We start from the raw sequence: 26,969 nt of genomic DNA, 5'->3' as shown, positions 1-26,969 counted from the left end.
CAGTCCATACCCCAGTTCATAAACCTGGGGGTTGAGACACAGGCTCTATTGGGACACAACGTCATCCACAAAGTTCATGTTTGAGTTACAAACTGAGTTATAAAACAAACATCTCACAGTGCTTTAAGTAAGCTTATGCTTTTTTGTGGAGGGCTGCCTTGCCTTCATAGACAGCCTGCTTGCTTTGCAGCCTGTGGGCCATGAGTTGCACATGCGTGGCAGGGCTAACTTCTACCCTTCTATCAGATCCCTGCCCTGGTATGGACTGGCTCCTTTCAGGGTCAGTGCTCGTCACTGTGTGGAAAGAGGCCAGAGTGGACACAACCTCAGCAACACAGAGAAGTTATGAAAGTTTAAAGAATGGCTGTTTGGGGCTGGAGAGATGGTTTAGTGGTTAAGAGCACTGGCTGCTCTTCCAGAGGACCTGGTTTTGATTTCCAGCACCTACATGGTGGCTAACAACTGTCACTCCAGTTCAGGGGATCTGAAGCCTTCTTTTGGAACCAGGCAGGCCAGGGGAGCATAGACATCCATGCAGCCAAAGCACCCATACATTAAAATAAGAAACAAAGAAAAAGAATGTCAGTTTCCACTGTGGATGTGGAGACTCAGACTATTCACCAGCCGACCTACCCGGCACCCTCAACACTGCTCTCTCCCCTCCTAGTCTCCTTTTTTCCTTGTTTGTGGCGCTGAGGTCTTGAACACAAACAAGCACTCTACCACTGAGTTATATCCTCCGAATTTAGAGTTTTCTATTTGTTTTGAAACAGGGTCTGGCTATGCCCAGGCTGGCCAGACCCAGCCTCTGAGTGCCAGCATTGCAGGCACCCAGGCCTGCACCACACATTCTGCTCCAATCTTGCCGTTTGTCTTAGCTCTGGTCTGAGGAGGTCACATGTCTGTCTGCTTCCTCTTGCTCACCTTGTCTTCTCACAACCATTTAACCCAGGCCTTGTCCACAGGAGAGCCTTGCTCCTACGAGCCAGGGACATTTACTGCAGAACACAAAAGCCATTCTGTAATGGTCACTGCTGGTCTCCAGTTACATGCTCAACCCATGGTCCAAGGCAGCTGGGTGCCCCCCCTTCTAACATACGGGCCATTGTCATAACCCTGCATACTTCCTGCCCAACAGCCCATTAGCCCCATAAACAGGGGCCACGTTTTGTTTCTTTTTCTGTATTTTCCTTTAACAAATTTTTGCTACTGTTCTGTAAACCTCTTAAAGATTCACGATTTCCTTCGAGAACTTTCTAGGACCAAATATGTTCCAGAATTCAGCATTGTTAGATTTTAGTAGGGTAAGAGGAGTCAGACCATATTTTGTTAGGTACCAGTCCTTTATCAAATACACAGAGAGGGCTTTAGAGCCATGTATGAAGGTGACATTACATTGAGGAGAGAAAGACTAAAAATAGCCTCATCTAAGACAGGGCAGGGCTCATTGCTAGATGAATTCTGCCATAATCTTACATATAAACACTCACTTACTCTTTAGTGTTCTGTGCTTCCTGGATTCTGGAAGGGAGGGTGGGCCTTGATTAGCGCAATGAGCACTTGGAAGAGGACCTGGTTCCAGCCTCCTGCTGCTGAGAAATGTCTTGTCTGGGTCCCAGGCAGCCTCCAAGTGTTGATTAGCGGGACCTGTGCCTAGTGTCTTTGGAATGGAGGCAGAGTCCCCACCTCTTGGGCCTTTCCCTGCCTTCCTTACACGCTTGCTGTTCTAGGTGTTTGCGTGTTTGTTCTTCCCTTTGCCCAGGACTCTGACACTTGGCTCCTGTGTGCTAGAGCAAGCCCAGAGCTGACTTCCTCCCCATTCTTGCCTTCTATGGTGTGCCTGGGCTTCTGTGCTAACAGCACTGTCTCAGAACTTTCCCTCCTCCCAGATCTCAAGACTCCACTTAGGAGGGTTCCAAAGTGGCCCTGCAGGTTCTGTCCCTAGGTCCACAAGTTGTGGACTAACTCAAAAAGCCCAAATTACTGCCAAAATTCAAGTGAAGGCATAGACTAAGCGTGTGTGTGTGTGTGTGTGTGTGTGTGTGTGTGTGTGTGTGCAGTCCTCAACAAGGACTATCATTGTAATCAAAGTTTATACCTTCCCAGTCAAACAAAGCAGCTTCAGTGTGACTATTCCACACACAAACACCAACTACTGGATTAGCTCCTACCTGGTGAATGAGTGACTGGGGCTCACACTTTTATCAAGGACTGGCAAAAGCAGGACAAAGTAGGAACCTTGGGTCTCCTTCTTTCTGTAGTACTAACTCCATAAAACACATTGTTTCAAAGGGAGCCTTTTACTTTTAAATATTCCATTCATAAGCAACCACAGCAATGGGCTGGGTGGGGAGGTGCCTGTTGGTAAACCCAGCACTGGAGAGGTTGAGAAGGGAGGATCCTGAGTTTAAGGCTAGTATGTGTTACACAGCCCCATCCGGTCTCAACTCCCAGCCCCCAAACCACAACCATGAGCTGTCCCCAACTTGCTGGTCCTCGATTTTAAGGTCAAACCACTCCTTATCCACCATGCCTCCACAAGTTAAGTTCGGTAAGTCAAAGACCAGAGACCGACACCCGCCAAAGTGGATTTAGGGCCCTGGCTCCTTGAGGGAGGTTTTCCTAAGGTCAAAAACCTGTAAGCCCTCCAAGCCACTCTAGGCAAGGTGGTGCTATACTTTGAAAAATACCACACTAGCAGTTCCCTGTGAAACTCTACACCACACTCAGATCTCCTATCTCGGTTGGATCCAGGCCAGAGCCAGTCAGTTGGACAGAGCCTGCCTAGAGACCGTCACTCGGGGCAGAGGGAGAGACCACACTCCTTTTCGTCCTTGAGAGGGGCGTTGGGACACCAAATGTACTTTTCAGAACGCCACCTGCAGATATGTTGCACTCAGCCAACCACCTGTCCTCAGGCATCAGGAGTGGCTCTGGCAGAGCCCATTCGTCTCTGCTCCAGCAGGACCGCTGCAGCGAGTGGGCCACTGCCCTTGACTTTAGAGTCATGGGTGGTGGGGGGTGGCGACCCAGCACTGCGGGGACCTCTGGCAGGCGCAATTCTGAACCACGTGTTCCTCTTACCAGTCTTTGCGCTTCTGGACTCAGACAGTCGATTTCCTGGTTTTTTGCTCCCGCCGGGCTGGTCATGTTGCCGGAGTGCAGACCAACTTCCCACCCGTGAGTTTGCGCCGCAGACCCGCTCAGTCCGGAGGGCTCTCAGCGAAGCCACATTTCCGGGTTCAGGACAGCCGTCCAGGCAGAAGCAGAACTCGCGATGATCCCCCTTGCGCACACGAATCCCGGACACCCAGCTCCGCGGTTCCCCAGCTGGGGTGCGGCCGGTAGGGCGGGGCGCAGGTGGCCCCGGGCCGGGGGTGGGGGTGGCAAGAGAGGAGCCCCGGGCACACTCCGCCCCGGCCCCGCCTAACCCCGCCCCCACGCCCCACCCACTCTGTGCCCGCCACTCCTTCCTTTCCAGCCCCTTTCCCGCGCTCTTTCCAGGGGGGTGTGCCCCTTCCTCCCCGGCTCCACCCACCTGGGTGTCCATCTGCCTCCTATGCTCCTTCCACACGGCCCCATCCTGCCTCTTCAGTGGATCGCTTCACCCACGGTGGTACCCAAGCTCTCCAGCCATGAGGTCCACCCGAATCCGCCCACCGGGGACCCTAAGCTCCTCCTCCAAGACCCCGCCCATGCTCCTCCCTTTGCTCTGCCTCAGAACCTCCAGATCCGCCTTCCTCCTCACTCCGACTGCTCCTGGCTAGCCAGCTGCGGTACCATCAATCACCACCCAGTCCCTGAGGCTGACACCGGAAAGGCGGAGGGGAATGACCCTAGGGACCCCACCCGCAACCACGCCCTTGCCGCCCCTAGGCTGAGTCAGCGTGGGAGACCAGCCCAAGCCCCGGGAAGCACGCCTTCGATTAGGACACGGGTGGCTTGAGCTGGAACCACACAGAACCACAGCGCACGAGCCTCTGCCCAAGCGCAGCTGCCCCTGCCTCAGCGGTGTTCCGAGCTGGCTCAGCCTTGGGGACCACAGAGCTACCCTTGGCCACTCAGGACAGGAGCGAGCATCAGGCCCGGTTACAGTCGCGGTCCAGCGGATACGGTGTCTGGAGCCCCGTATCTGCTCTATTCAGGTTTCGGTGCTGCGCTAACAGGGAGGCAAGAAATTGATCTCCCCGCCGGACAGTTACGCGACTCCTAGCACGCTCCTTCCATGTCCGCTGAATAGGAGTGCCTCTGACTTAAAATTAAAGCCAGGCGGGCAAGCAACCAGAAGATTCCAAAGTTGTGCGCTATGGACTGAAGCAACCCAAAGGAAACTGCACAGATTTCACCCTTAGCCGATCCTGGCCGCGTATCTCCTCATGTCCGCGCAGCAAACCTGGGTGACGTGTTTTCTCCGCCCTAGAAGGGCCTTCTTCAGACTCAAAAGGAAAAGTAACAGGGTCCCTTGGCCTGTGTTTCTTTTCTGGAATCACCAGAAAAAGTTCTGGAGAAGCCAGGGTCACATCTGAGCTTTATGGTTCCCTATTCTCAGCCCGGAGGACATGCTTCTTGTTAACAGCGAACACGTGTGTGCACTGGCCTAAGCCTGTGGACCAGCATCCTGTCACCATGTCTCTCGGTAGTGCTTCAAAGGGCTGGGAAGGCCAGAGGGTGGAGCTAGAGGAAGATGGGTTCTGAAAGCAGAGTAATCTAGCCCGAAGGGACGAAGGAGGCGTGGTTTAGGGATGAAGGGGGAGTGGCTTTGGAAGTTCGTGCAAGTTGAAAGAGGAAAGGTAGGAAGCATCTCAGATGAGGAAAACTCCCCGCAAAGGAGGGGACCAGCTTCCAACATCTGGTCTCAACGTGATACCCGTTTAAAGTGCTTGATTCTACAAAGTTTATATCATCGGAGAGAATAGTTATAGATAACATCGTAACGGAAAAGGTTGGTGGAATTTACTAGGGCTAACTTTACAGGTGAGAGTGGAGGCCGGTTAATAACAGTCCTGCTAGTGTATTCTGACCTAGACGGGTAGACTGATTCCAGGAACCCTGGGACACCCGCACCATTGCAGCCCAGGGCTGCCGCCTCTTCCACAGCTGGAAAGAAGCTGGGCCATAAGTTAAAACAGCTGAGAAGTGGACTGAGCCAGAGAGGTGAGGCAGACCTAAGAAGGGGAAAATCTGCAGCCCAGCCCCCCGTCACCCCTCCCCCCAAAATAAGCTGTGGGAGGGAGTCAGGTGGTGAGAGATACCTAGGCTCAAGAGTCAGGGAACACCGCCAACCACAGAATAGCCATAAACATGCAAGTTGTGTGGTTCTGCAGGGTGGCAACATGTTATGGCAGCTGCCACACCAACACCCTGCTATCTCAGATAGGAGGGTGCCATAGTGAGCACAGTCTGCCTTGTTTGGTGGCTGTGGGCAGTTCCCAGCTCCAAAGGGTGGAAGTCCATATGGCGAGTGGCATGTTTAGTGCCTACCCTTGGTGGTGACATAAAAATCTAAATTGTAGGGACTAGCCTGGCTACACATGCATGGAATCTGCTTCGCAGGTAGAGACCCAAGGACTAAGAGTTGAAAGCTATCCTTGGCTTTTTGTATTAAGTTTGAAGCTAGCCTTAGCTAATTGAAATGTCTTAAAAAACAAAATAAAACAAAACAAAACAAAACAAAAAAAACACCCAGCCCATGCAACGGAGGTAGAGGCAAGCAGATCTCTGAGTTCTGGGCCAGCCTGGTCTATATATCAAGTTTCAAGACAGTCAGGGCTGCAGAATTTGACTCTGTCTCAACACAAAACAAAAACTAAATAAATTAACCTATGTTCTAATAAAGTGGAGAGGCTCAGAGTTGCCTTCTATTAATTTTGACACCAACACCTCTCTGATGCCCCTTAAGTCTTGTTATTCTTTTTTATGTCTTGCAAGGTAATGAATGGAAAGGGAACCCACTAACTTCTGGAAGGTATGTAGGAGGGTGTGAGAAAAGTGACACTTGGTAGAATGGGGTGTGTACCTCTACACAAAATTTCCACCTCAACGGGAGTGTCCTAGCAGAGCAATAGAAAAGTCTTTGCCTTGAAGAAACTCAAGCCACCTAAACACATGAATACATCAGACAAGAAGCCCCAGGACACCTTTGAAAGTCCAAGGGGAGCTCATCCCCTGGACTGACAACTTGGTGGTATCAAAGGGCTTTTTCTTTTCTTTTTTAAAGATGGCCTCATGTAGCCGATGGTGTCCTCAAGCATTCTGGGGTTGTAGGTATGTGCCTCCATGCCTTGTAGGGCCCAGGGTTTTTATATAAAGAGCTGAGAGGTATATGATGCAGTTCAGTTTTCTCCTTTTGCTAAACATGATCGATGATCAGCCATTTCTAATAAGCTGGCTCTGCAGTTGCAGCCCTTTCTATATGGCCAGGCACTGACTGACCTGTGAGCTCATAGGTTTGTTGACACCATTTAAGCTCTGGATCTCTTTCTGTGTGCACACAGTAAGCTTTGGGAAAGATCTGTCCCTATCATCTTATGGTGTGTGTGTGTGTGTGTGTGTGTGTGTGTGTGTGTGTGTGTGTGGTATGTGCATGTGTGGTATGTGTCTGGGCATGTGTGGTGTATGTGTGTTGTGTATGTTTGCTGTGTGTGTAGTGTATGTGAGGGGGTTGGTATGTATGTGTTGTGGGTGTGTCCTCTGTGGTCTCTTAAGAGAAAGGAAAGGAAAATCTAGAGTTTCAACATCAGTTCTTAGGTGTACAAGATCATTCCCGGGAACCTAATTTTAAAGGGACTCCTGGGAAAGGATCAAATACAATGGCCAGCATTGTTGGAGGACCATAAGGACCACAGCTAGCCAGCTCAGCCACAGAGTAAGCCAGACTGGGGCCCCACCCAAGACCAGTTTACTGTCTCCCTGACATCTGTTGCTAGGCTCACTAGCTTTGCCTTCCTCTGTGGTTTGGGCTGCAGGGCAACCACAGAAAGCAGAGGCAGAGGGAAGGCAGCGTGGCTCTCAGCCTCCCCATTAATCAGGCAGCCAACATGAAATCGTTTCTCTCCATCACAACCCTAACAATTGTTTTTCACAGACACGAACCACCAGCCCCATGGATGATGGATAGCAGGGTAAACACCTCTAGTGCCTTGTATACACAATGTGCGCACGTGTATGTTTTTACTTTGGCTCCTTAGACAATTGCCTAAAACTCACAGCTGTGATTATATATTATGATAACTGTGGTTCAGGCCATCACCCAGGCTTTGTGTGGCACCTTCTGTTTACAAAACACTTGACACACACACGGCCCACAAGATGTTTGACTGGTCCACAGACAGGTTGGAGAAGGGGAGCCAGGTTTCAAATTCAGGTCTCCACTGTAAGTCCCACGACATTTTATCATGGCGCACGTCCAGCATGCTGTATAACACAGAGGTGTCCCCTGCCAGACACCCATAAGTCCTCACTTGGGAGTAGGAAGTCATTGGACTCAGTGAGCCCTTGGCTGTTTCCCTGGGCTTAACCTGGACCAGTAGCCCTGTAGGAAGCATAGCTTAGAAAAAGCACTGGAGAAACCAGGACTGTCAATGGCTCAGGACTGTTTTCTTCAATGAAGGAAATGAATGATGCCTAGTCATCTGGAATGCCAGTGAAACATGGTCAATCAGCTTGTTGATTCTCAGCCTTCACCTGACTCCCCTAATATCCTGAGCATGATTTATGCCCCCATCCTTCAGTGACTAGAATATGTCTCTATGAAAGAGGCCCCATGTACTTTACATCCATCTACTTATGCTTTTCATAGATCCTTCCTGTAGGCTCTAGCCCTGAGCTCTGTTTATTAGCCAATAGAATCCCTTCTTATTGTAAAGGACACAGGTCACAAGTTCTGCTCCCTTTAGATGTGTAAGAAAAGTAAACCACAAGGCCATTCTCCATTCTCTAGAAGGAGTGGCCATAAAGATGCTACTGTCCTGAGTTTCATTCTTCACCTCTCATGGGTTGTCATGCCGCTACCCCCACCCTCGGTCATGAGGTTTTCGGGAGGTGGGGTTCCCCTGCATCAGCCCACTACCCATCTAAGGCCATTGGTATGGCAGTGAACATACCAAGGTCAAGGATGCAAGTTAAATACCCCATGAATATCGGGGACATTACTAGTAGTACCATTGAATGGGAGAGGGGGATTAGTGGTACCCCAAGGCAGCACCCAGCTCAGCCTAAAGAGCACTTGGACCATGAGGCACAATCCTGGCCACCTCCAGTGGAAAGATGATGCTGGAACCTGAGAACTGGAAAGCAACAGCAAGCTGATTGCTAATGTGCCAACCAGCTCCTGGGCTGGGCTTCATGCACGAGTGCCCTCATTCTCATGTGGCCCTATGCCTCAGTATTAGCTTAGCCCTTACCCTATCAGGCTGCAATGGATATCTCAGTAATGGCTTCATATTTTCATTGTTTGGAATAGATGGCCACATCCTACATGATAGGTGGGTGGACAGACAGAAGGATGGCTCTCCTAATAAAATGGAGACTTTTCATAGATTATCACGAACTCTTTGATTTTTCCTTTTTTTTTTCCCCCTCAGATATGATATCACTCTGTAACCTAGGGGACTGGCCTAGAACTTGTGAAAATCATCCTGCCTTAGGCATCCTAGTTCTGGGATTACAGATGTGACTCACCATGTCTATGCAGTCCATTGATCTTTAAGTGTTTTGTATTTTTTTGTAGCAAGTGGAAACTTTTAAAAGGTAGCATGGAGTACTGGCCAGTCAAAGGTGATGTCAGTGACTGGCCATGTGGTGAAATGAGAACAAGCTAAGGGAAGTAATTTGGAACTCCCACATTTAATGGCCCAGGAACAAGCCAAGACAGAGAAGGGGTAGTTAAACAGAAAACAGAGGTGTCTCCTGGAAGCAAAGAGAACAAAGTTGAGAAAGCCTTTAATCTGCAAGTAGAAAAACAATGATTACCGCATTCTGTTGTTAGAGCCTGGGACTGAAGCCTGGGAGAAAGGCAGAACTAGAGGGAGGGGTTGGGGTGTGAGAGATTTGTTTATTGGTCCATAGGGATTTTAAATTTTTAAAGTTATTTTATGTGCATGGGTGTTTTGACTACTGATATGTCTGTATACTGTTGCTTGCAGAAGCCAAAAGACAGTGTCAGATTTCCTGGAACTGGAGTTATGGATGGCTGTGAGCCTGCATGTAGGTTCTGGGGGCTCAAATCCATGTCCAGTGGTCTCAAGTGCTGAGCATCTCGCTAACCTCTGGTCCAGAGGTCTTTAAGGATGGGAGAGTCTTGAGTCTAGTGAGAAAAGATGGAGCTGAGGATGCAGGAAAGTAGCTCAGAGAGAGACTGCACACAGAGGAATGCAAGGAGGGAAGGGGCAGGACCAGCAGCTGCCAGGTCCCAGAAAGAGCCTGCTTAAAGGGGGTGGGGATGAAGTTAAGAGAACTGAACCCAAGTGGTCAGGGGTGGTGAGGGGGTGGGGTAAGAACCTCTGCTCTTCATTGGGGACTGGATTAGGCAAGGTTGAGGCCTGAGGTCAGAAATGGGAGAGTTGTCAGGGATCTGAACTGGCCAGTGGATTTCAAACCACTGGGAACATGGGGGTGGGGGTGGGAGTTGTCACACTATTGCCAGTACTGAGAACAGCGGGAGTCATACCATTGTCAGGACTGGGAACAGTCATACCACTGCCAATATTGGGAAGCAAAATCATTTTGGGGAGCCCCATTAAGCCCATCAAGTTGCTTGGGGTGACTGAGGATCCCTTGGAGATAATTTCCAATCCATGTCACTCTGAATCAAACGCCGCCCCCCCCCAAAGTATCTGGGAATCTAAATGTATTTTTTCAAACCATCCCTCAGAACTGGTGACCCCTGAAGCCATGCCAGAGCCATCACAGAAATGCCTCCCTTTCATTGTAGGACCCAAACAACCAATAAAACCCCCAAGGAAAACCAATTCTGTTGTTCTTGGATACAATGTATTACAAATACTACCCAATGCTTCCCTAAAAATGTTGCAACCAACACTCCTAAGCTCTCTGATGCATTCCTCTGCCATATAGACACAATCTCAAAGAAAAAAAAAAGCCCATTAGGTACACTTGATAGCAAAGGAAAAAGTAGCTATTTCACTCAAAGAATAGTCCATTCAAGGTGTTTTTGACAATAAACAGTGGCATGGGAAGACAAGTTTTTCTGCTCAGGGTTCTAGTCACTGGATAGCAGAATACCCAAGGGTAAGAAGTATTTCAAAGCAATGTAGATGGAATAGAAAACAGCAATTTAAAAAAAAAAACAGTAATAATGTTTTCCCAAGTACTATTTAGTCTGCCTTAGTGATCCTGTCTATGAGTTTAACATTCTAGGAAATATGAAGACAATCCTTAAAAATCAGGGTCTCAGCATAAATCTTTACTACCTGAGATATTAAAAGTCAACTAGGCTACACATGTGATTGGCAAGTGTCATTCTCAGAGAGGAAGCACAGGGGATATAGGACCTCATTAATAATCTGATTTAACAGGGTAGTCATAGTAACCAAGGAGATTGAAGGGTCCTGAAGATGGAGTCAAAGGTTTACAAAAATTATAAGTGAGTAAGCTTCCAGCTGAAGGTCCTCACACCTAAAACAGTATCCCTAAAATCTACCCAAGTGAACTCCCCCAAAGGAGACAGAGACCAAACCCACTTGAGTAGACTCCTAAGAAAGCAGGCCCACACCGAAGATTCATAAGGGCTCTTCTTGCACTCCAGCCCTGAAATTATAGTTCAGATGAAACAAAACTACCAGACTACAGAAAACTGCCAGGTCTTGATCGACTTGTACCTTTCCGGCTCCTTCGAACTGGATGTCTGTCGAGAAGACTTAGCGCAGAGGGGAAACACCTCACCATTGGAAGATGATGATGACTTTAGGTGAGGCTCCTTAGCTCTTGGACAGGGAACAGCATCTGGAGAGGCATGCTTGGTACAGGAGTGGAAATTCTGGAAAAACTGGAGATCAAATAGCCACTCCTGACCACGTCACCTTTATGCCCGCCCGGCTCACTGGGGCAGCTAGCTGCCTTTGCATAATGGGAGGGCGTGGCCCTGAGCCCACATGAGGGTTTCCAAATGGAGGATCTCCTCTGACCATCTTGTCTAACTGCAGCTATTTAGAGGATGAGGCACCCCTTCCCTTGTCTCTGCTCCAGTAGTACATCCGTGTGGCATGGGTGTTGGGCTCTGGGGAGGTCAGTGTAAGTACACAGCTGACTTTCTCAAGGTCAACCTTACTGACATTTAGTGGTTAAATGACTTGTTTGGGGGAAGCTGTCTGGTACAGTATCATGTCTCTCACTCAGCAAATACCAGCAGTACCCTCCACCCCAGCGCAGCAACCCAGACTGTCTCCAGACATTGTCAGGTGGCTTCAGTTGAGAGCCCCTGATATAGAAGAGAACCATATTTACCTCCAAACACCCACAGTAGGGGGAAGACACTGACTTACTGATCTCTAGAGAGGTGCCAGGGTCCCACTGACCCATGGCTAGACACAACCGTATTAGGAAGGGTGGAAGGGTAAGAATGCATCATTGAGATTGGCTGTTCTAGATTACATGGAGTACAAACTCCAAAGCAAAGCTGTGTCAGGAAGAGACCAAAAGTCAGCACTGGGAACCCAGCAAGGGGCGGCCTACGCTAAGAAGCTGAGAACTGAAATTTCTGAAGTCCTGTGGCCATGTGGAAGGTAAGGGTGTGATCCTACAGGTGGGCTGGTAGAGAGAGCGTCAAAGGGAGGAGGTCAAAAATTGGGCTTGGCTTCCTCAAGCCAGGCCGGACCAGAGAATAGAGGCTGATCATTCAGTGCTGAACCCTAACAGAGAATATGGGGTGTCAAACTCCCTGGCAGAGTTTGGCAGTCAGGTTTGGAAGTCCCAGTCTGCACTTTGTTTTGGAGAGTCACTGGTACCATAGGGGGCTGCCGGGAGAGCCACACAGAACAGGGACGAGCACACACAGAGGCTGCTGGACTCCCAGTTCATTCTGTTCGACACAAACACACCCACACACCCTTTTTTCCTTCCAGATAGCATCTCTGGAGTCACCGATTACACCCAGGTTATAGAGGTCCTGGGACAAATCCAGTGTCGCTTCATCAGCTTTGGATGTGTTTGAAAGCTTCTGCTGGCATGTGGGGCTCTCGGGGAACTCGGGCCCCCTTTCAGGTAGTTGCCATTCTTTAAGCCCAGAATTCTGCCATTGTCTTGGGCTCCGTTCAAAGCCAACCTTCTGGTGTCTAGGTTTCTAGACAAATGTGTTATGATCAACAATGTCTGCATACGGTGTCCGAAAGGAAATACGGAAGAAACAGCAGGCTGCCCCAGTACAGGCTGAAGTCTGAGCGTTTGGCTACTTCCGAAACTCCCTTAGATATTGTTAGGAGACTCTTTTTACAGTTCCTTGTACTCAGGAATGTGAACTTTATCCCAGAAGCTGTAAAGGACCCACTGAAAATGTCTGAACAGAGGCAGGAAAGATTTTGTTTGAGCAGAGCCTAGTGGCTACAATACAATTGAAACACCCTCCCTATTCTTTTGCAGAAATGTCTTGGCTGAGTTATTATTCTTCTGGATGAAGTCAAGAGTCTGTTTGTTAAGCTTTAAACCAACCCTCCCTCTAAGCAAGGATTTTATTAGAAGTTTGATACACACACACACACACACACACACACACACACACACACACGCACGCACGCGCACACACACACACACACCCATATATATTTCAGGGATGGGATTAATAATAACTAATGATTAATAACTAATAATACTAATTAGCAACTGTTAATAGTTTTAACATGGGTTTTTCTCTGAGGAGGAATGGCCTGTCCTCCAGGAAGTTATGTCAGTGTTCCTCCTGCAGACCCTGCATATTTTTTAAATCTATTTTTAAATAAAATGCACTTAGTGTGTGCATGTTTGTGGGCAGGTGGAAGTCAGGGGACAACTTCTGGACTTCTGGGAGTCGGTTCTCTCCTTCCACTGTGTGGACCCAGTGCCTGAACTCTGGCCCTTAGGCTTCCTGGCATACCTTATCTGCGGAGCCATCCTTCTTCCCCACCCGACCCCTGCACATTTCTTAATTCCCGTGTGTGAATTTGGATCAGATCTTACATTTTCCCCCCACTACTTAAAAAAAATCATGATGGTAGGTCACAAGGATGTGTGGGCCTTTTGTTTATGTCTCTATAAACTCAGGTATAGAAGGACTCTTTAGATTTAGATTGAGGTCTTAATTTTTTTTTTTTTTAATCTGGGGATTGGAGAGATGGCTCAGCACTGAAGTGCATTGGCTGTTATTGAAGGGAACCAAACTTTGGTTCCCAGTGCCCACTTTGGAATGCTCACAGTCACCTGTAACTCCAGCTCCAGGGAATTTCATGCAGTCTTTCTGGCCTCTTCAGGCACCTACATGCAGGTGCGCATACATGATTTAAAGTAAAGTATCCTTAAAATTAAATTTTCATCTCTTCCATTTAGTAGTTGCATTGATTGTTTTCTCAGTGGTCGGAAGATACGAATTCTAGTGCCTCCATTTCATAACTGCTGTGGTTCCAACCTTTCTTCTTTAAGTAGACACTCTACAATTATGGACAAGGAGGACACAGTGACTTTGAGAGCTAGTACCTGCATTGTGAGGAGGCAGGACAAGGCTCTGGGCTGTTAGACCTTAAATAGCTTCTAGCTTCTGAAATTGCTGACCAGGGCAGATAGAGAATAGCATAGTCAGGCTCCTGAAAGGGAACAAATTACACGTCTCTCAACAAGACACTCTTGCTGAAAGGCGAAGATCTAATTGTGAACAGTAAAAGATAAACAGATGAAGCAACTTGGAGACAGAGCCATCCTTAAGTCAGGGAGTCACTGTTACAGTTGAAGTTAGGATGCTACTGTGCTCTGCAGAGAGGCACTATGGACTGTAACAAAGTGCAGAGATCCTGGGGCTACCATGACCTGATGGAAATCTCCAGCTCTGGGCAGAGTGACCTCTCTGTGTGGCCCAGTTCCCTTGTCTGTAAAATGCGAGCCATAATGGTACTTAATTCACAGGGTTTACAAGGACTAGATGAGGTGTTGTTATAACTACAACAATGCTGTGCATAACTGCATCGAGACCAGTTAGTCTGTGTCATTCCAGCACAAAATAGCTGAAGGAAAATTCAATCCTCATTCATTGTACCAGTCATAATTCACAAAGGATGTGGTAGTAACCTGTGTCCCAGACAAACCTGCACCTCATTCCTGTCCCACCCAGTGAGACTCCTATCCCTTAGCTATTGACCCCCACACTGGGGGAGCCCTGGTACCCGCAGTACCGTGAGCTGGTGAAACACACACAACCTCAGCATCAGTTGAGCCAAGGCTCCAGTGGACTAACCACATAGCTTTTCTAGATTAAGAGGCCTGAACTTTGTGCTGGTTACTTCGGTGAGGCACCTCACTTCCTTGTTGCGATGCAATCTCGAAACCTCTTGGACTTCACCAGCTAGATAAGGAGTTATGACTGTGTTTCTAAAGAATGGGGTTGGGTAACAGAAGCTCACAACTTCTCCTTTGGGGTGAAGCGCCCCTCCCACTGCCGAGATACCTGTGTGTGTGCACATGTGTGCCTGTGTGTGTGCACATGTGTGCCTGTGTGTGTGCACATGTGTGCCTGTGTGTGTGCACATGTGTGCCACTGCAGGCCAAAGCTGCCATCTGGTGTCTTCCATCACTTCCCACATCATCAAGTGAGGCGGGGTCTCTCAGTGAACCCAGGGCTGAAAGATGCAGCTAGTAGTCTAGCTAACCAGCTTTCCCTGGAATCCCATCTCCATCTCCAGAGGACAGGGGTCACAGGTGGGTTGCCACACTCACCTGGCTTTTATGTAAGTACTGGAGATCTAAACTCTGGTCTTCATGCTTATTGGGCAATTATTTTATCCACTGAACCATCTCCCTAGACTGACAAGATTTTTTTCAAGGGGGTATTGGATATATGGAGACACAATCATTTCAGACTATGAAAAGATTCAACTCTTCAATTCTAATGGTCTACAATTATTAAAACACAATGTGACTCATCCCAGATCCATGGCTAACTTAAAACATATTTTTTATTATTGTTGTGTGTGTGCATGTGCTCATAAGGACATAAGGATGCTCATGCCATATTGTGCTTATGGAAGTCAGAGGACAACTGTAGAGTCAGTTCCCTCCTTTCACTGTGGGTTTTGGGAATTGAACTCAGGTCATCAGACTTGCAACGCAAGCACTTTTACCCACTGAGCCATCTCAATGTCCAACTCTTGAATATTGTTTTTTTGCTAATGTCTAACTTTAGTATGTTGATCTCTATGAGAAATCAAAAAGGCATAGGCAGAGACAAAACAGAAACAAGGGAGCAGGAGGCAGTTAGGAGACATGTGCCCCAGGCTCAAAAATATCAGGTAAAACTATGGCAAGGGTCCCACATTAAAATGTCAGAGACATCATCACCTTAAGTGCAAAAGGTCATATGCCCATTGTAGATGGAAGTGATCTACAGAGAGGAGGAGCATAGCTGATCCAACCAGTGGGAAACATTCATCCTTAGAAAGCAAGGGGATTCTAGCACAAGGTCAAAGTTGTACAAACTGTGAGGACATTGAAGTCTGTCTCTAAGTATGAGTGTTGCATGACTACAAGAGGTCCTGAGAGGTTTTTCAATTTGGTTTGGGGATGTTGGGATTCAAACCCAGGGTCTCTCTGCTGCTAAGGACAAGTCAGTTTGCTAGACCACAACCTGGGTCCCATTGGCCGCCAGAGTCACGGGGACAGAGGGTGGCACCATGGGTGGCAGAGGTTTGGAGAGGAAGAAATGGGAAGCTGATATTTAAGTTGTGCAAGAAGGAAATGTATAGCATTAAGACGGCAAGTTTGTATTGTGCATATTTTACCACGATTTAAGTAATTCTATTTTTAAAAGGCAAGTGTACTCTTTTGTTTATGTAACATCACAAAGAGAGGAAGAAGCAAGCCAGGCAAGGTTTCCCCTAGGAAATAGAAGAACAGCAGGAGTTTCAAGTGACTCCAGATGAAATTGGCCACACACACACACCAAAAAAAAAAAAAAACAAAAAAAAACAAAACAACAACAACAAAACAAACAAACAAACAAACAAACAAAAAAACCACCAAAAAACAAAAAAAAACAAAAAACAAAACAAACCAGACAAAAAACTTAGGAAATCTGTGTGGGGAGATGTTCTCAGAGAGTGCAGGCAGCCGTCATCTCAGTTTAAAAGTCACCCTACCCTCAGCTCTGGACATCTGAAATCCCCCAGTGTGGGAAATCATGGATGACTCCATATGCATATTCAGGCTGCCACCAGGGAAACAACAGCCAGCTGGGCCTGGTAAGCTGGTGTGGCTTGTTGATAACTGCCAATTCAACTTGAAAAGGAGAGTTTGAGGTTGGAGGGCCCCTCCCTTAACCAGTTTGAGCAATACACTGAGTGACATCCCCAGCCAGGGGAAGACACCAGCAACGTTGTATTGATTAAGCAATGGTAGGGAGGGGAGGTGGCTCTGTGGGCAGGAGTGCGCACTACACAAGCACAAGGTTCAAGTTCAAACCCCCAGAACCTACATAAAAAGCCTGACAAGGCTGCTGGTGACTGTAAGGAACTACACTAAGGAACACGAAGACAGGGGGATTGCTGAACTTTTCTGGCCACCAGCCTAGCTCCTGGTTCAGTGAGAGACCCTGTCTCAAAGGAATATACCAGAGATAGAACAACACACACACACACACACACACACACACACACACACACACACACACGGCAATGGTATGTGTGATAAGACTGTGACAGTATATAAAGTTCTTAAGAGAATGTTGAGTATATGCACACCATTATGTTTATGAAAAAAACATAAAAAAAATTCCATAAGGAAAAATGAGCCATGCTGTCTGTTTTTTTTTTTTAAATGTGGAAAGTTTATTAGAGGAAGGGAGGAGGGAGAGAAAGAGAGACAGAGAGACAGAGAGACAGAGAGAGGTACAGAGAGACAGAGAGACAGAGACAGAGACACACAGAGAGAATGACCTGCCTCCTCAAAGAAACAGCAGAAAGGGAGAAAGTGCATTTTTTTTTTTTGAGACAAGGTTTCTCTGTGTAACAGGCCTAGTTATCCTGGAACTTACTCTGTAGACCGGGCTGGCCTCGAACTCACAGAGATCCACCTGTCTCTGCCTCCTGAGTACTGGAATTAAAGGCGTGCACCACCACCGCCCAGTGAGCAATGCCATCTTTATGAGGATACAGGGAGCTCTTCTTTCTTTCTCTCTCTCCTTCCCTCTATTCTTTCTTTCCTTCCATTTCCTTCTTCCTTTTCAAGAAGGAGGATTAATTTTTTTGGAAATATTTTTTCAAACAATATATTCTGATCATGGTTTCCCTTTCCATTTCCTTCCTGATTCTTCTCCCTCCATCCAACTCCATGCCTTCTTTCTTTCTTTCTTTCTTTCTTTCTTTCTTTCTTTCTTTCTTTCCATCCTTCTTCTTCCTTCCTTCCTTTCTTTCTTTCTTTCTTTCTTTCTTTCTTTCTTTCTTTCTTTCGAAAACAAGAAAAAAAAAAAGACCAGAAAAAAAAAGAAAAAGCAGAAATACCCCCACAGACACAAAAATGGAAACCATAATACATAATCGAAAGGAAAAAAAAAGCCCGGACAAAGTAACGTAAGAAAAAACACCTCAAAAAATACCGTTGAGTTCACTTGAGGTGGGCATTTATTGCTGGGCCTCCCTTAACTGTCATTTGTATATCTAATGAGACTCCATTGCAAGCAGATGCCAATTGGAGATGGCTCCTCGGATAAGGATGGGAGCCCTTCAGCACTGGGACCCTGCCTGGCTTGAATTGTGCGGGCCCTGTGCATGCTCCACAGTCTCTGTGGGTTACATGTGTGTCGGTCCTGTTGTGTCTGGAAGACTCTGTTTCCTTGGTGTCCTCCGCCCTCCTTCCCTCCTCCTCTTCAGAGTTCCCTGAGGGGAAGGGTCGCACGCAGCTGGTAGGAGTCATTTTATTGCCTTTTCTTGCTGATGGTTTCCATGAGTGTGCATTGTTTTTTGTTTTGTTTTATTTTGTTTTTTGAAGAGGCACATAATACAAGATTCATGTTCCTCTGTCTTGTTTTTTGAAAAGAAAGGAATAAAAAAATGGAAGGAAAAAATCCTTTTTTGTGTGTTTCTAATGCTTTTAAGCCTTCTCTAGGAGAAAGAAAAATAAACCTAGCCTAGGAAACTGCAATTAATTAATTAGTCTGGCAACCTTTTTTGTTGTTGTTGGTTTTGTTTTTGTGGGATGTGTGTGTGTGTGTGTGTGTGTGTGTGTGTGTGTGTGTGTGTGTGCGTGCACGCGCGAGTGCTTGCCTATTTCTGTGTGTATTAGGGATCCTTCTGGCACACTAGGTAGGCAGGAACCCTTCAGAATGATATTCTAAATTACTAAACCTACCGGTGCTACACCCAAATCAGACTCTTGGCAAGCATACTTGCTAAGTGTGATATTTGGTAAGTGTATCTTTTCAACCCTGACACAGTGTATCAGCCACTATCTAGTCAGCACAAAGAAAGCCCTGGAGTTATTTTTAACGAAGTGAGCAGGTGCTAGTAGCTGGGCTGCCTAAGGCAAAGGGCCCCAAGGAACACAAAGGCAGCGCTTTGGAGGCTGCTAAGGCTGGAGACAAGGCCTGGGTGGTAGGGCCCCAGGGGCTTGGAGTGGACCCAGGCCTCTGAGTAAGAACTCCACCAAGACTCTGGAAGCTGTTAGTGCAGCGATGGGCAACACTAGAAAAGAGACAGGCAGCTGCCACCCTCCTGTTGCTAGGGCAATACTGTGAGAAAGCTAGGGCAATGCTGTGAGAAACAGGAAGCCTTCAGGAAGGTATGCTGGGCAATTCTTTTCTGCCCTCTAGTGTCAGGTTAACAGAGCCCTCTGGTTAGGCTGGCCATGCAAGGAGGTTGTGCAGAGCTTAGGGGAGCCAGGGTTTGGAGCAGGAGTACTTACTTCCTTATTGATATGGTAAGTCCCCAGAGGAGACCTCAACAATGCTGACCCCTGATACATGCCAGTAATCTCCCCCAGTAACTGTAGCCACCAACAAAAGATGTCACAAAAACCTGTGATGACCAGGTCATAGTCACTTCTAATGGACTAGACATCCTGGCCTGCATCCATCTCCAAAGGTAACTCCAATCCACTCAGTTTCAGAACTGTGAAAATCAATCGAAAGGTCCTTGGCGTATTCTCAAACCCAAGGTTAAAAATCCTGTTGAAGTCTTTCAAGGTGTCAAATGCACCTCTTCAGTCTTTTAAATTTTGGTTTTAAAATCACATAGTTAAGCAGGCATCGTGTTGCTACTAATTGATGCTTGCAACCCTAGAGCTAAAAGCTGAGGTAGAATTGCCATGCAACAAGTTCATGGACAGCCTGGACTACACAGTACATCTCATGTTAACCCAAGACAAATAAAAGCAAAAACAAAGTAAGAACAACAATGAGTAATTATCGCAAAACAGTACCCTTACTTGATACACTGATGGGAACAGCTTGGAGTAGCCTTTGTACATTCTTTGCAGCATGCCTGTTTCTGTTTTGGGGGGTTTTCAAGACAGGGTTTCTCTGGGTCACCCTGGTTGCCCTAGAACTCACTCTGTAGACCAGACTGCCCTCGAACTCACAGACATCTGCCCACCTCTACCTCCCGAGTGCTAGGATTAAAGGCATGTACCACCATGGGCTGGCCAGCACTCCTGTTTCTGAACAGCACAAAGATAGCACAGAGGTGCACTTGCATCCAGGCCGCTCTGTGGGAGCACTTCAGAGTCCTTGGGCTCTGCAGAGTGTTTCCCTATATTACTCTTGCTCCCTGGGCTCTCACAACCCTACTGCTTTGAACGTGGCCCAGATGGCACTGAGCAACAGATCTGCTTTCCTACTCCCAAATTCTCTGAGCTTCAGCAACTGCCAATTGGACACCTTGACCTGGCCTGGAAATCCCAAAAGCATCTCAAAGGCCACACAGGTCACACAGAGTCCCCATTCCCCTAGCTCTTCCTCCTACACTTCTTCTCTTTGGGGGAGGGGTTGCTACCACCCAGTACCAACTCAGAAGGCTCTGTGTAGCCACTCTACACCTTCGCTCACCTTGAGGGAGAGTCTGTGTAGTGGCAACTGCAGAGGGATGGCTGTTCTCAGGAGCGTGGAGATACTTGTAGGTGGTACACCTTAGAGGTCACGTAACAGTTATAGCCACACACAGCAGATATGGGCACTGCTCTCACAATGTCCTCTGCACCCTTTCCTCTCAGTTGATCATCAAAGCAGGTCCCCCGCCACCATCCCACCATTTTCCACAGCCAGTGTTTCACCTCAGGTCTCAGTGCCACTGCTTGGAATGGGTAAAGCACTCCCACACCGCAGGCGTCAATAAACAAATACGGACAATACTGCCACGCATCACACTGTATGTCCATGATGGAGATAGCAATGACACCGAGACCAGGTAGGGAAGGGATTAGACAGCAGGAAACCAAGGATGGCTGCTGCACGTCTGGTATCTTGGTTCTGTAGGAAGTCAGGTGTGAAGGAGCCAAGGAAACTGTATCTCTCTGTCAGCCAGGATGTCCTTCCACGGCTAAACATCCCTGAAGCTGCAGTTAGGCTGTTTCCTCTATATCAGAAACACTTTCCTACTGACACACACATGTTCCAAGAAAGGGTCTGTGTCATCAAAAGATGGATGATACAATTTTCTTTGTAGTTTTGACCTCCTCTGTGGGCTTTTCAAGAGGATTATGGGAAGAAATACCCTAAATGGAAGATCTGCTCTACCATGATTTGGGAGGGAAAAGGGTTACCTTACTGTATGAATATGCCACCTGTCTCATAAACATTCATAAAACTTCTTTTGGGGCCAGAGAAATGGCTCAACCCATAAAGATTCTGGCCACCAAGCCTGATGGCCTGAGCTTGATCCCCAGGAACGTATGGTGGAGGAAGAGACCCGACTCTGGAAGGTTACTCTCTGACCTCCATAGGCACATTGTGTAATGCATGTGCGTGCACACACAAACAAAAACAAATAAATGTAACAGAAGTAAACAATAACTTCTTTTCAATTCACAACACACTGTCGTGCTCCCCATGCTTTGGGTGGGATCGCTCCAATCTCTCTCCTCTCTCTCTCTCTCTCTCTCTCTCTCTCTCTCTCTCTCTCTTTCTCTCTCTCTCTCTCTCTCTGGAGCAGACTATCACTTTACTGTGCTAAACAGACCCGTGCTTCATCTGTCTCTCCTTCCTTTGAGAAGACAAGAGTAACTGATAGCCAAGACATGCACCATAACCCAGACAGAGTATTTCCCTCCCTGGTGGGCCCTAAATAGTGCAGTGCTGGGGAGTGGGGGCAGCTCTGAGTGGAACATTTGAGGGTCGTGGCCTGGAGCACTGGGCTCAGGCTAGCTCCCCTTTGCACCCCTGTAGAGTTTGCTTTGCTTTGCTGAGCTCTGCCAGGGCTGCCCAAAATTGTCCTAGGGATTCTCAGACCCTGACAGAAAAAGCTACCACAACTGCTGGTGGTGACTTCACAAAGAGTGAGTTTGTAGGTTTTCTTTTTCCACAATTTCTTATTTGCATGACAGAAGACTCACCCATAGCTGGGTAACCTGGTGACTAACACATTGATATGTCTGTCATTTACTGCAGGGACCTGATCCCGCCTTCACTATTTCACATGGTGAGTAACCACAGTGTCTGTCAATCAGTTTGCCTCTCATCCAAAAGTATGTGCCCTTCTCTTTTCCCCCTTTATTGAAAATATATTTTTCTCACATAATAAATCGTAGTCATGGTTTATCCTCCCTCTGTAGCTCCCAGCTCCTCCTATCCAGATTCATGTCCTTTCTGTCTCTCAGAAAACAGACTTCTGTGGGATAATAATAAAAGAAAATATAGTAAGACAAAACAAAAACTAACACATTGAAATTGGGCAAAACAAATAAACAGAAGAAAAAGAGCCCAAGAGAAGGCACAAGAAACAGAGACCAATTCTTCTGAACTCTCAGGAATCCCATAAAAACACTAAACTGGAAGCCATAATATATATACATATATGTACATTCATATATATATTTGTGCAAAGGATCTATATGGTAAAAAGAGAGAAGAAATAAAAATAAAGTAAAAATAATAAGATAAAATTTGAAAAAGAAAGAACTGTGACACAAATTATGAAATAAGAAACTTCACGCCGGGCGTTGGTGGCGCACGCCTTTAATCCCAGCACTCGGGAGGCAGAGGCAGGCGGATCTCTTAGTTCGAGGCCAGCCTGGTCTCCAGAGCGAGTGCCAGGATAGGCTCCAAAGCCACAGTGAAACCCTGTCTCGAAAAACCAACCAAAAAAAAAAATAAAAGAAACTTCTAAAGATGCCACTGAGTTCATTATCTGTTGGCTGTCTACAGCTGGACATGCAGCCAACCCTTAAGAGAAGTTTGTTTCCCTAGAGAGACTCCTGTAGAGGAACTGAATTTTCATTGCAAGTGATTATCAACTGGAGATGGATTCTGGGTTAAGACTGGGGGCACATGTCCACTTCTCCTTTTAGCTCTAGGACCCCAACTGGTGCAGCCGTGTGCAGGCCTGTCCATGCTGTCTCAGTCTCTGGAACACTTCCCTTTTATTGTGGATTAATGTTTCATCGTGTTTTATGGGGAATTGAAAAACTGAAGCTATTTCTTAAAGACACTGAACCTCAAAAATCTTTGAGGCAAAATTTTAAAGTATGAAATAGATGACTGAGAGATTATGATTCACGTCTAATCTCAGGGCATGTTTGAAAACAGGTGGTCTCCAGTTTTAGTTTCTGCAGGTTGGTGATGTTATGTCACCCACGCCACCGAGTGAAACAGGTGCTAGGTGAATGGGTTCGTTAAAGCTGATGTGGGGCTGAGTCAGGCAGCTGGACCTGGGACCCCTGCAATGCTGTTTCCTGACTTCTTGACACGTTTCCTCTCTTGTTTAAGATCACAGAAGACAGGAAGCTTCCGGAGGCGATCTGGAAGAGACACACTCCCAAGCAGGCCAGTGTCATTATTCCCGGTCTTGACAGGTGACCTGTTTGAGGTCACATGGTTCATTAGTCAAGCACTGAAGCTGCGGATGCCAACAACCCAGCACCTTGGTGATGCTGCCAGTGTCCCACCAGCTGTGATACAGACACACCAGACAGCTTTACTTTGGACATTTCAGAGTTTTCCTCTGTGAGAGAAAGCCAACTGACAAATCATCCTTAGAGCATGTATTACTTTTCCCTCTTTAAAACCCCCACCAGCAGGCTCCAGTAGTCTATAACTCCTGTCAGCCCTGCTTTAAACTCCTGAGCTTGCCTCCAGCAACAACTGGGAACATGCACAAAAAGGACCACAAGTGGGTGCTCATCCCAGTGACATTCAGAAGAGAAAGCCACCAGCTTCAATTTAAAATTAAAATAAAAGTAATACCAATACCCTATAAGGCACACAGATAGAAAGATAGAACACTTAAAAGCCATTCGGTAGAAAAAGCACATTTAGAAAGATTACGAAAGATATGCGCAAAATATAAAGATTCAAAACAGAAAGGTCCCTAAGAAAGTAGCAAAGCTGACCAGGCCACTTGCCTTCAAAATTCAGCCTAAGCAAGTCATGGAACAGGCAGGATTCCTTTCCGAAAAGTTCTCCCTGGAATACACAGAACATCCCTGGCTTCCCTCAGAGGTGGCGCTGTTCAAGCCTTAAACACCCTGCCCCATGTCCAGATCCCTGTTGTTTGCTGATGGACCGCAGTCCAATCAGTGGCGCTATGGAGAACTGAACAGCAGCACCTAGCAGAAAGCCAGCCTGTGCCAAAATCCCAACTCCAGGGATGAAGCCTCTCATCTCCGTGCACACTCCCACGAAGTCCCAGCAGTGACTCAGTGGTCCATGGCCCTCCTGTGTTCACACACAGCACTGAGATTTCTCTGGATGAGGACCCTGGGACCTCCCAACCAAAAGACACAAATTAAGTTCCTTTCTGTGTCCTTTCTGAGTATTCCATTTGCCCCTCCCCACACAGTCTTCCTCCTCAGGAAGCCATTCCTCTGCCCACTCTCTGTCCGACCTCTGTGCTGTGATCTTCTGAACTTTTAAAGGGAGATCACGGCCCTGTGTGGATGGACTACCCCTTGCGGTGGGTGACTTCCTGCTCTCCGCTATGCAGATCTACAGTTATCTTAGTTAGGATTTCTATTGCTGTGAAGAGGCACTGTGACCATGGGAATTCTTTTGAAGGAAAACATTTAGTTGGGGCTGGCTTACAGTTCAGGAGTTTACTCTATTATTGTCATGGCAGGAAGCTTGTGGCATGCAGGCAGACGTGGTGCTGGAGGAGCCCAGAGTTCAACATCTGGGATGGCAGACAGCGGGAAGAGAATGACTCTGGGGGCCTGGCTTGAGCATCTGAAACCTCAAAGCCCACCCCAGAGACACAATTCTTCCAATAAGACCATACCTACTTCACAGGACCACACCTCCTAATAGTGCCACGAACTATGAGCCTGTAGGGGACATTTAACAGGTCTGACTATTTCCTAGACCTTTCCACTTGGGCAACCCTCAGCTACCTCACACACATCAGGTCCAGAGCCAGTCTTAACTGCTCACAGGCACCCCACTGGCCCTGACAGTCTCTAGTCTATGAACCAAGTCTCTCATCATACCATTCTCCCCGGCACCCCTATGGGAAGCCTGGAAGTCATTCTGTGTACCTGTCAGGCCACTAGAATAAAATAGCACACACTGTGGCCGGCAGAATTATCTGTCAGTAAAGTGCTTGCTGTGTAAGCATGAGGACCTGAGTTCAATTCCCAGAACCCATATGTATAAAAATAACAACAGCAGCAGCAGCAACAACAATAGTAGTAAGAATAAAGCAACAACAATAATGACAATAATAATACAAGATAAAAAATAGCAGCCAGGAATGGTGGTGTGTCCTTGTAACCTTGACACTGGAGACTGACAGATCTCTGACAGGCCAGTCAGCCCAACTGAACTGGCAAGTCCCAGGCCAATGAGAGACCAAACAAAACAAAGCAAGTTGGATCTTTCCCTAGGGTTAACATCTATAGCTGTTCTCTGATCTATACACACACACACACACACACACACACACACACACACCTTTCCCTAGGGTTAACATCTATAGCTGTTCTCTGATCTACACACACACACACACACACACACACACACACACACACACACACACACACACTTGCACACAGACAAATCTACACACAAACCCACACAATATCTTGGTGACTTATTAATGACAGCAGCTACTTGCAGGCTAGAAGTCCAAGACCAGGGTGCAGATAAGCTCGGTGTCTGGGAAGGGCTCCTTTGTGCTTCATTGATGGAACTCCTTTCTGTGTCCTCACACCATGGGTGTGGTCGAAAGCCCTCCCCTGGGCTTCCTTTCTAAGGGCACTGATCCACTCACAAGGGCCATACCTCATACCCAATGGAAAGAGCCCATCTCCCCCACACTGCCGCCTCTCAGGTTAGGGCTTCAGTATGGACTTTGAAGGACACACACATTCAAACTGTAGTGACCCTTTCCATCTTCATCCTACAGATAGGTCACATTTTAAAGCAATTATTTGCTAAAACCCTCAAATGTTTATCATCTTAGTTAAATTGGTTCTAGTTTTTCAATGTTAACCAATGTTTTTAATTTGGAGAAAATAGGTTTCACTATAAATAGCCAGGTCAAGAACGGAGTGGCAGCCTGTCCCAGTTACAGGTAGTATTAATGGATTTTTTCTGTGGAACAAAAACATTTCAGGTCAGTTTGTGACATTATGTCATATGTCTTCAAATCCCAAAAGGAAAAAAATATATATCTAATAGTTGTCCCTGAGAATAGTTGTGAGCTGCTATATGGTTACTGAGAATCAAAGCCAGGTCTTCTGGAAGAGCAGACAGTGATCTGAAGCACTGAGCCATCTCCTCAGTCCTGATATTTTAATAGATTTAATAAACCATATATCTCAGCAATGTGCCAGAAACAAAGGTGTCCATGTAATATCAGCAAAGCTAAAATGTTCAATTGTCTCGAAGTTTATGCTTCATTCCTCCTGGTGAAATCACTCTTGATCTGGAAATGTTCTCACCATAACCCAGAAGGGGTTATATAGGTAAGATGAATTTGCTTATACATCTTGGTTTGCTTTGGACTACTTGAGTCATTTCAAGAACACAATTAATATTGGTACCAAAACCCAACCCTTAAAAACACATTTAGGCCAGATAGGTGTGACACTCAGAGAAAAACAACCCTACCCACTACTACACCACCTCTCACCGCTGTGAACCCTCGGCTACAAATTACAGGTTCACAAAATATCCACAATAACAAAACAAACGTCTTAATTCGAGAATGGATTTCACACTGGAAGCCAAGTGTTCACATTTGACCAAGTGAAATCTAAGGAGACAGGCAAATGAGGTGCTGGAGGTGTGTGAAACTTTGTGGGATTGCTGGCCTTGCTCATCAGGAACCCAGTGGGCAAAAAGCAATACTTTTGTTTTCATCTCTTACTTCCCTGGAGGTTTTAGGTATTTTTTCCTTTTTTTTTTTTTTGCATAATTGGGTTTTAATTAGGCCAGGTCTACTGCACTGCTTTCCACAGTGAATAAACAGAACCACTTTGAGTTCTGGGTTTCGTGTGTGTGTGTGTGTGTGTGTGTGTGTGTGTGTGTGTGTGTGTGTGTGTGTGTGTGTGTGTTGCTCTCTACCATTTACATTTTTACATGTTATTATTAGTAATTATTTAATTACATGTGATGGCTGTGTGCATGTGAGTGCAAT

General features: G+C 46.8%; 1 protein-coding gene and 1 long non-coding RNA gene across 19 annotated transcripts in view; one reads left to right on the top strand and one right to left on the bottom strand.

Annotated features, from left to right (window-relative positions):
• Lrrfip1 (LRR binding FLII interacting protein 1) overlaps positions 1 to 26,969 on the bottom strand; it is a 128,473-nt gene that overhangs the window by 73,024 nt on the left and 28,480 nt on the right. For 2 of the 18 annotated variants that reach the window (XM_035441125.1, XM_035441128.1), the window contains exon 1: positions 3,539 to 3,684. The exons of 12 other annotated variants lie outside the window; for them this stretch is intronic. In XM_035441125.1, coding sequence (XP_035297016.1) covers positions 3,539 to 3,550 — 12 coding nt within the window. In that variant the 5' untranslated portion in view covers positions 3,551 to 3,684. Of the gene's footprint in view, positions 1 to 3,084; positions 3,333 to 3,538; positions 3,685 to 26,969 lie in introns of those variants that run through there. 4 more of the 18 variants (XM_027397567.2, XM_035441122.1, XM_035441126.1 and 1 more) reach the window with 4 other exon arrangements.
• On the top strand, positions 3,941 to 25,348 carry LOC118238432. The gene is made up of 3 exons (XR_004768740.1): positions 3,941 to 4,636; positions 21,785 to 21,815; positions 23,102 to 25,348. It is a non-coding gene; the product is annotated as an uncharacterized LOC118238432 (long non-coding RNA).

The sequence above is a fragment of the Cricetulus griseus genome, chromosome 2 (assembly GCF_003668045.3).
Source record: "Cricetulus griseus strain 17A/GY chromosome 2, alternate assembly CriGri-PICRH-1.0, whole genome shotgun sequence".
Taxonomy (NCBI): domain Eukaryota; kingdom Metazoa; phylum Chordata; class Mammalia; order Rodentia; family Cricetidae; genus Cricetulus; species Cricetulus griseus.
Note: the sequence above shows the minus strand (reverse complement) of the source record. Positions and strands in the feature narration are given on the sequence as shown.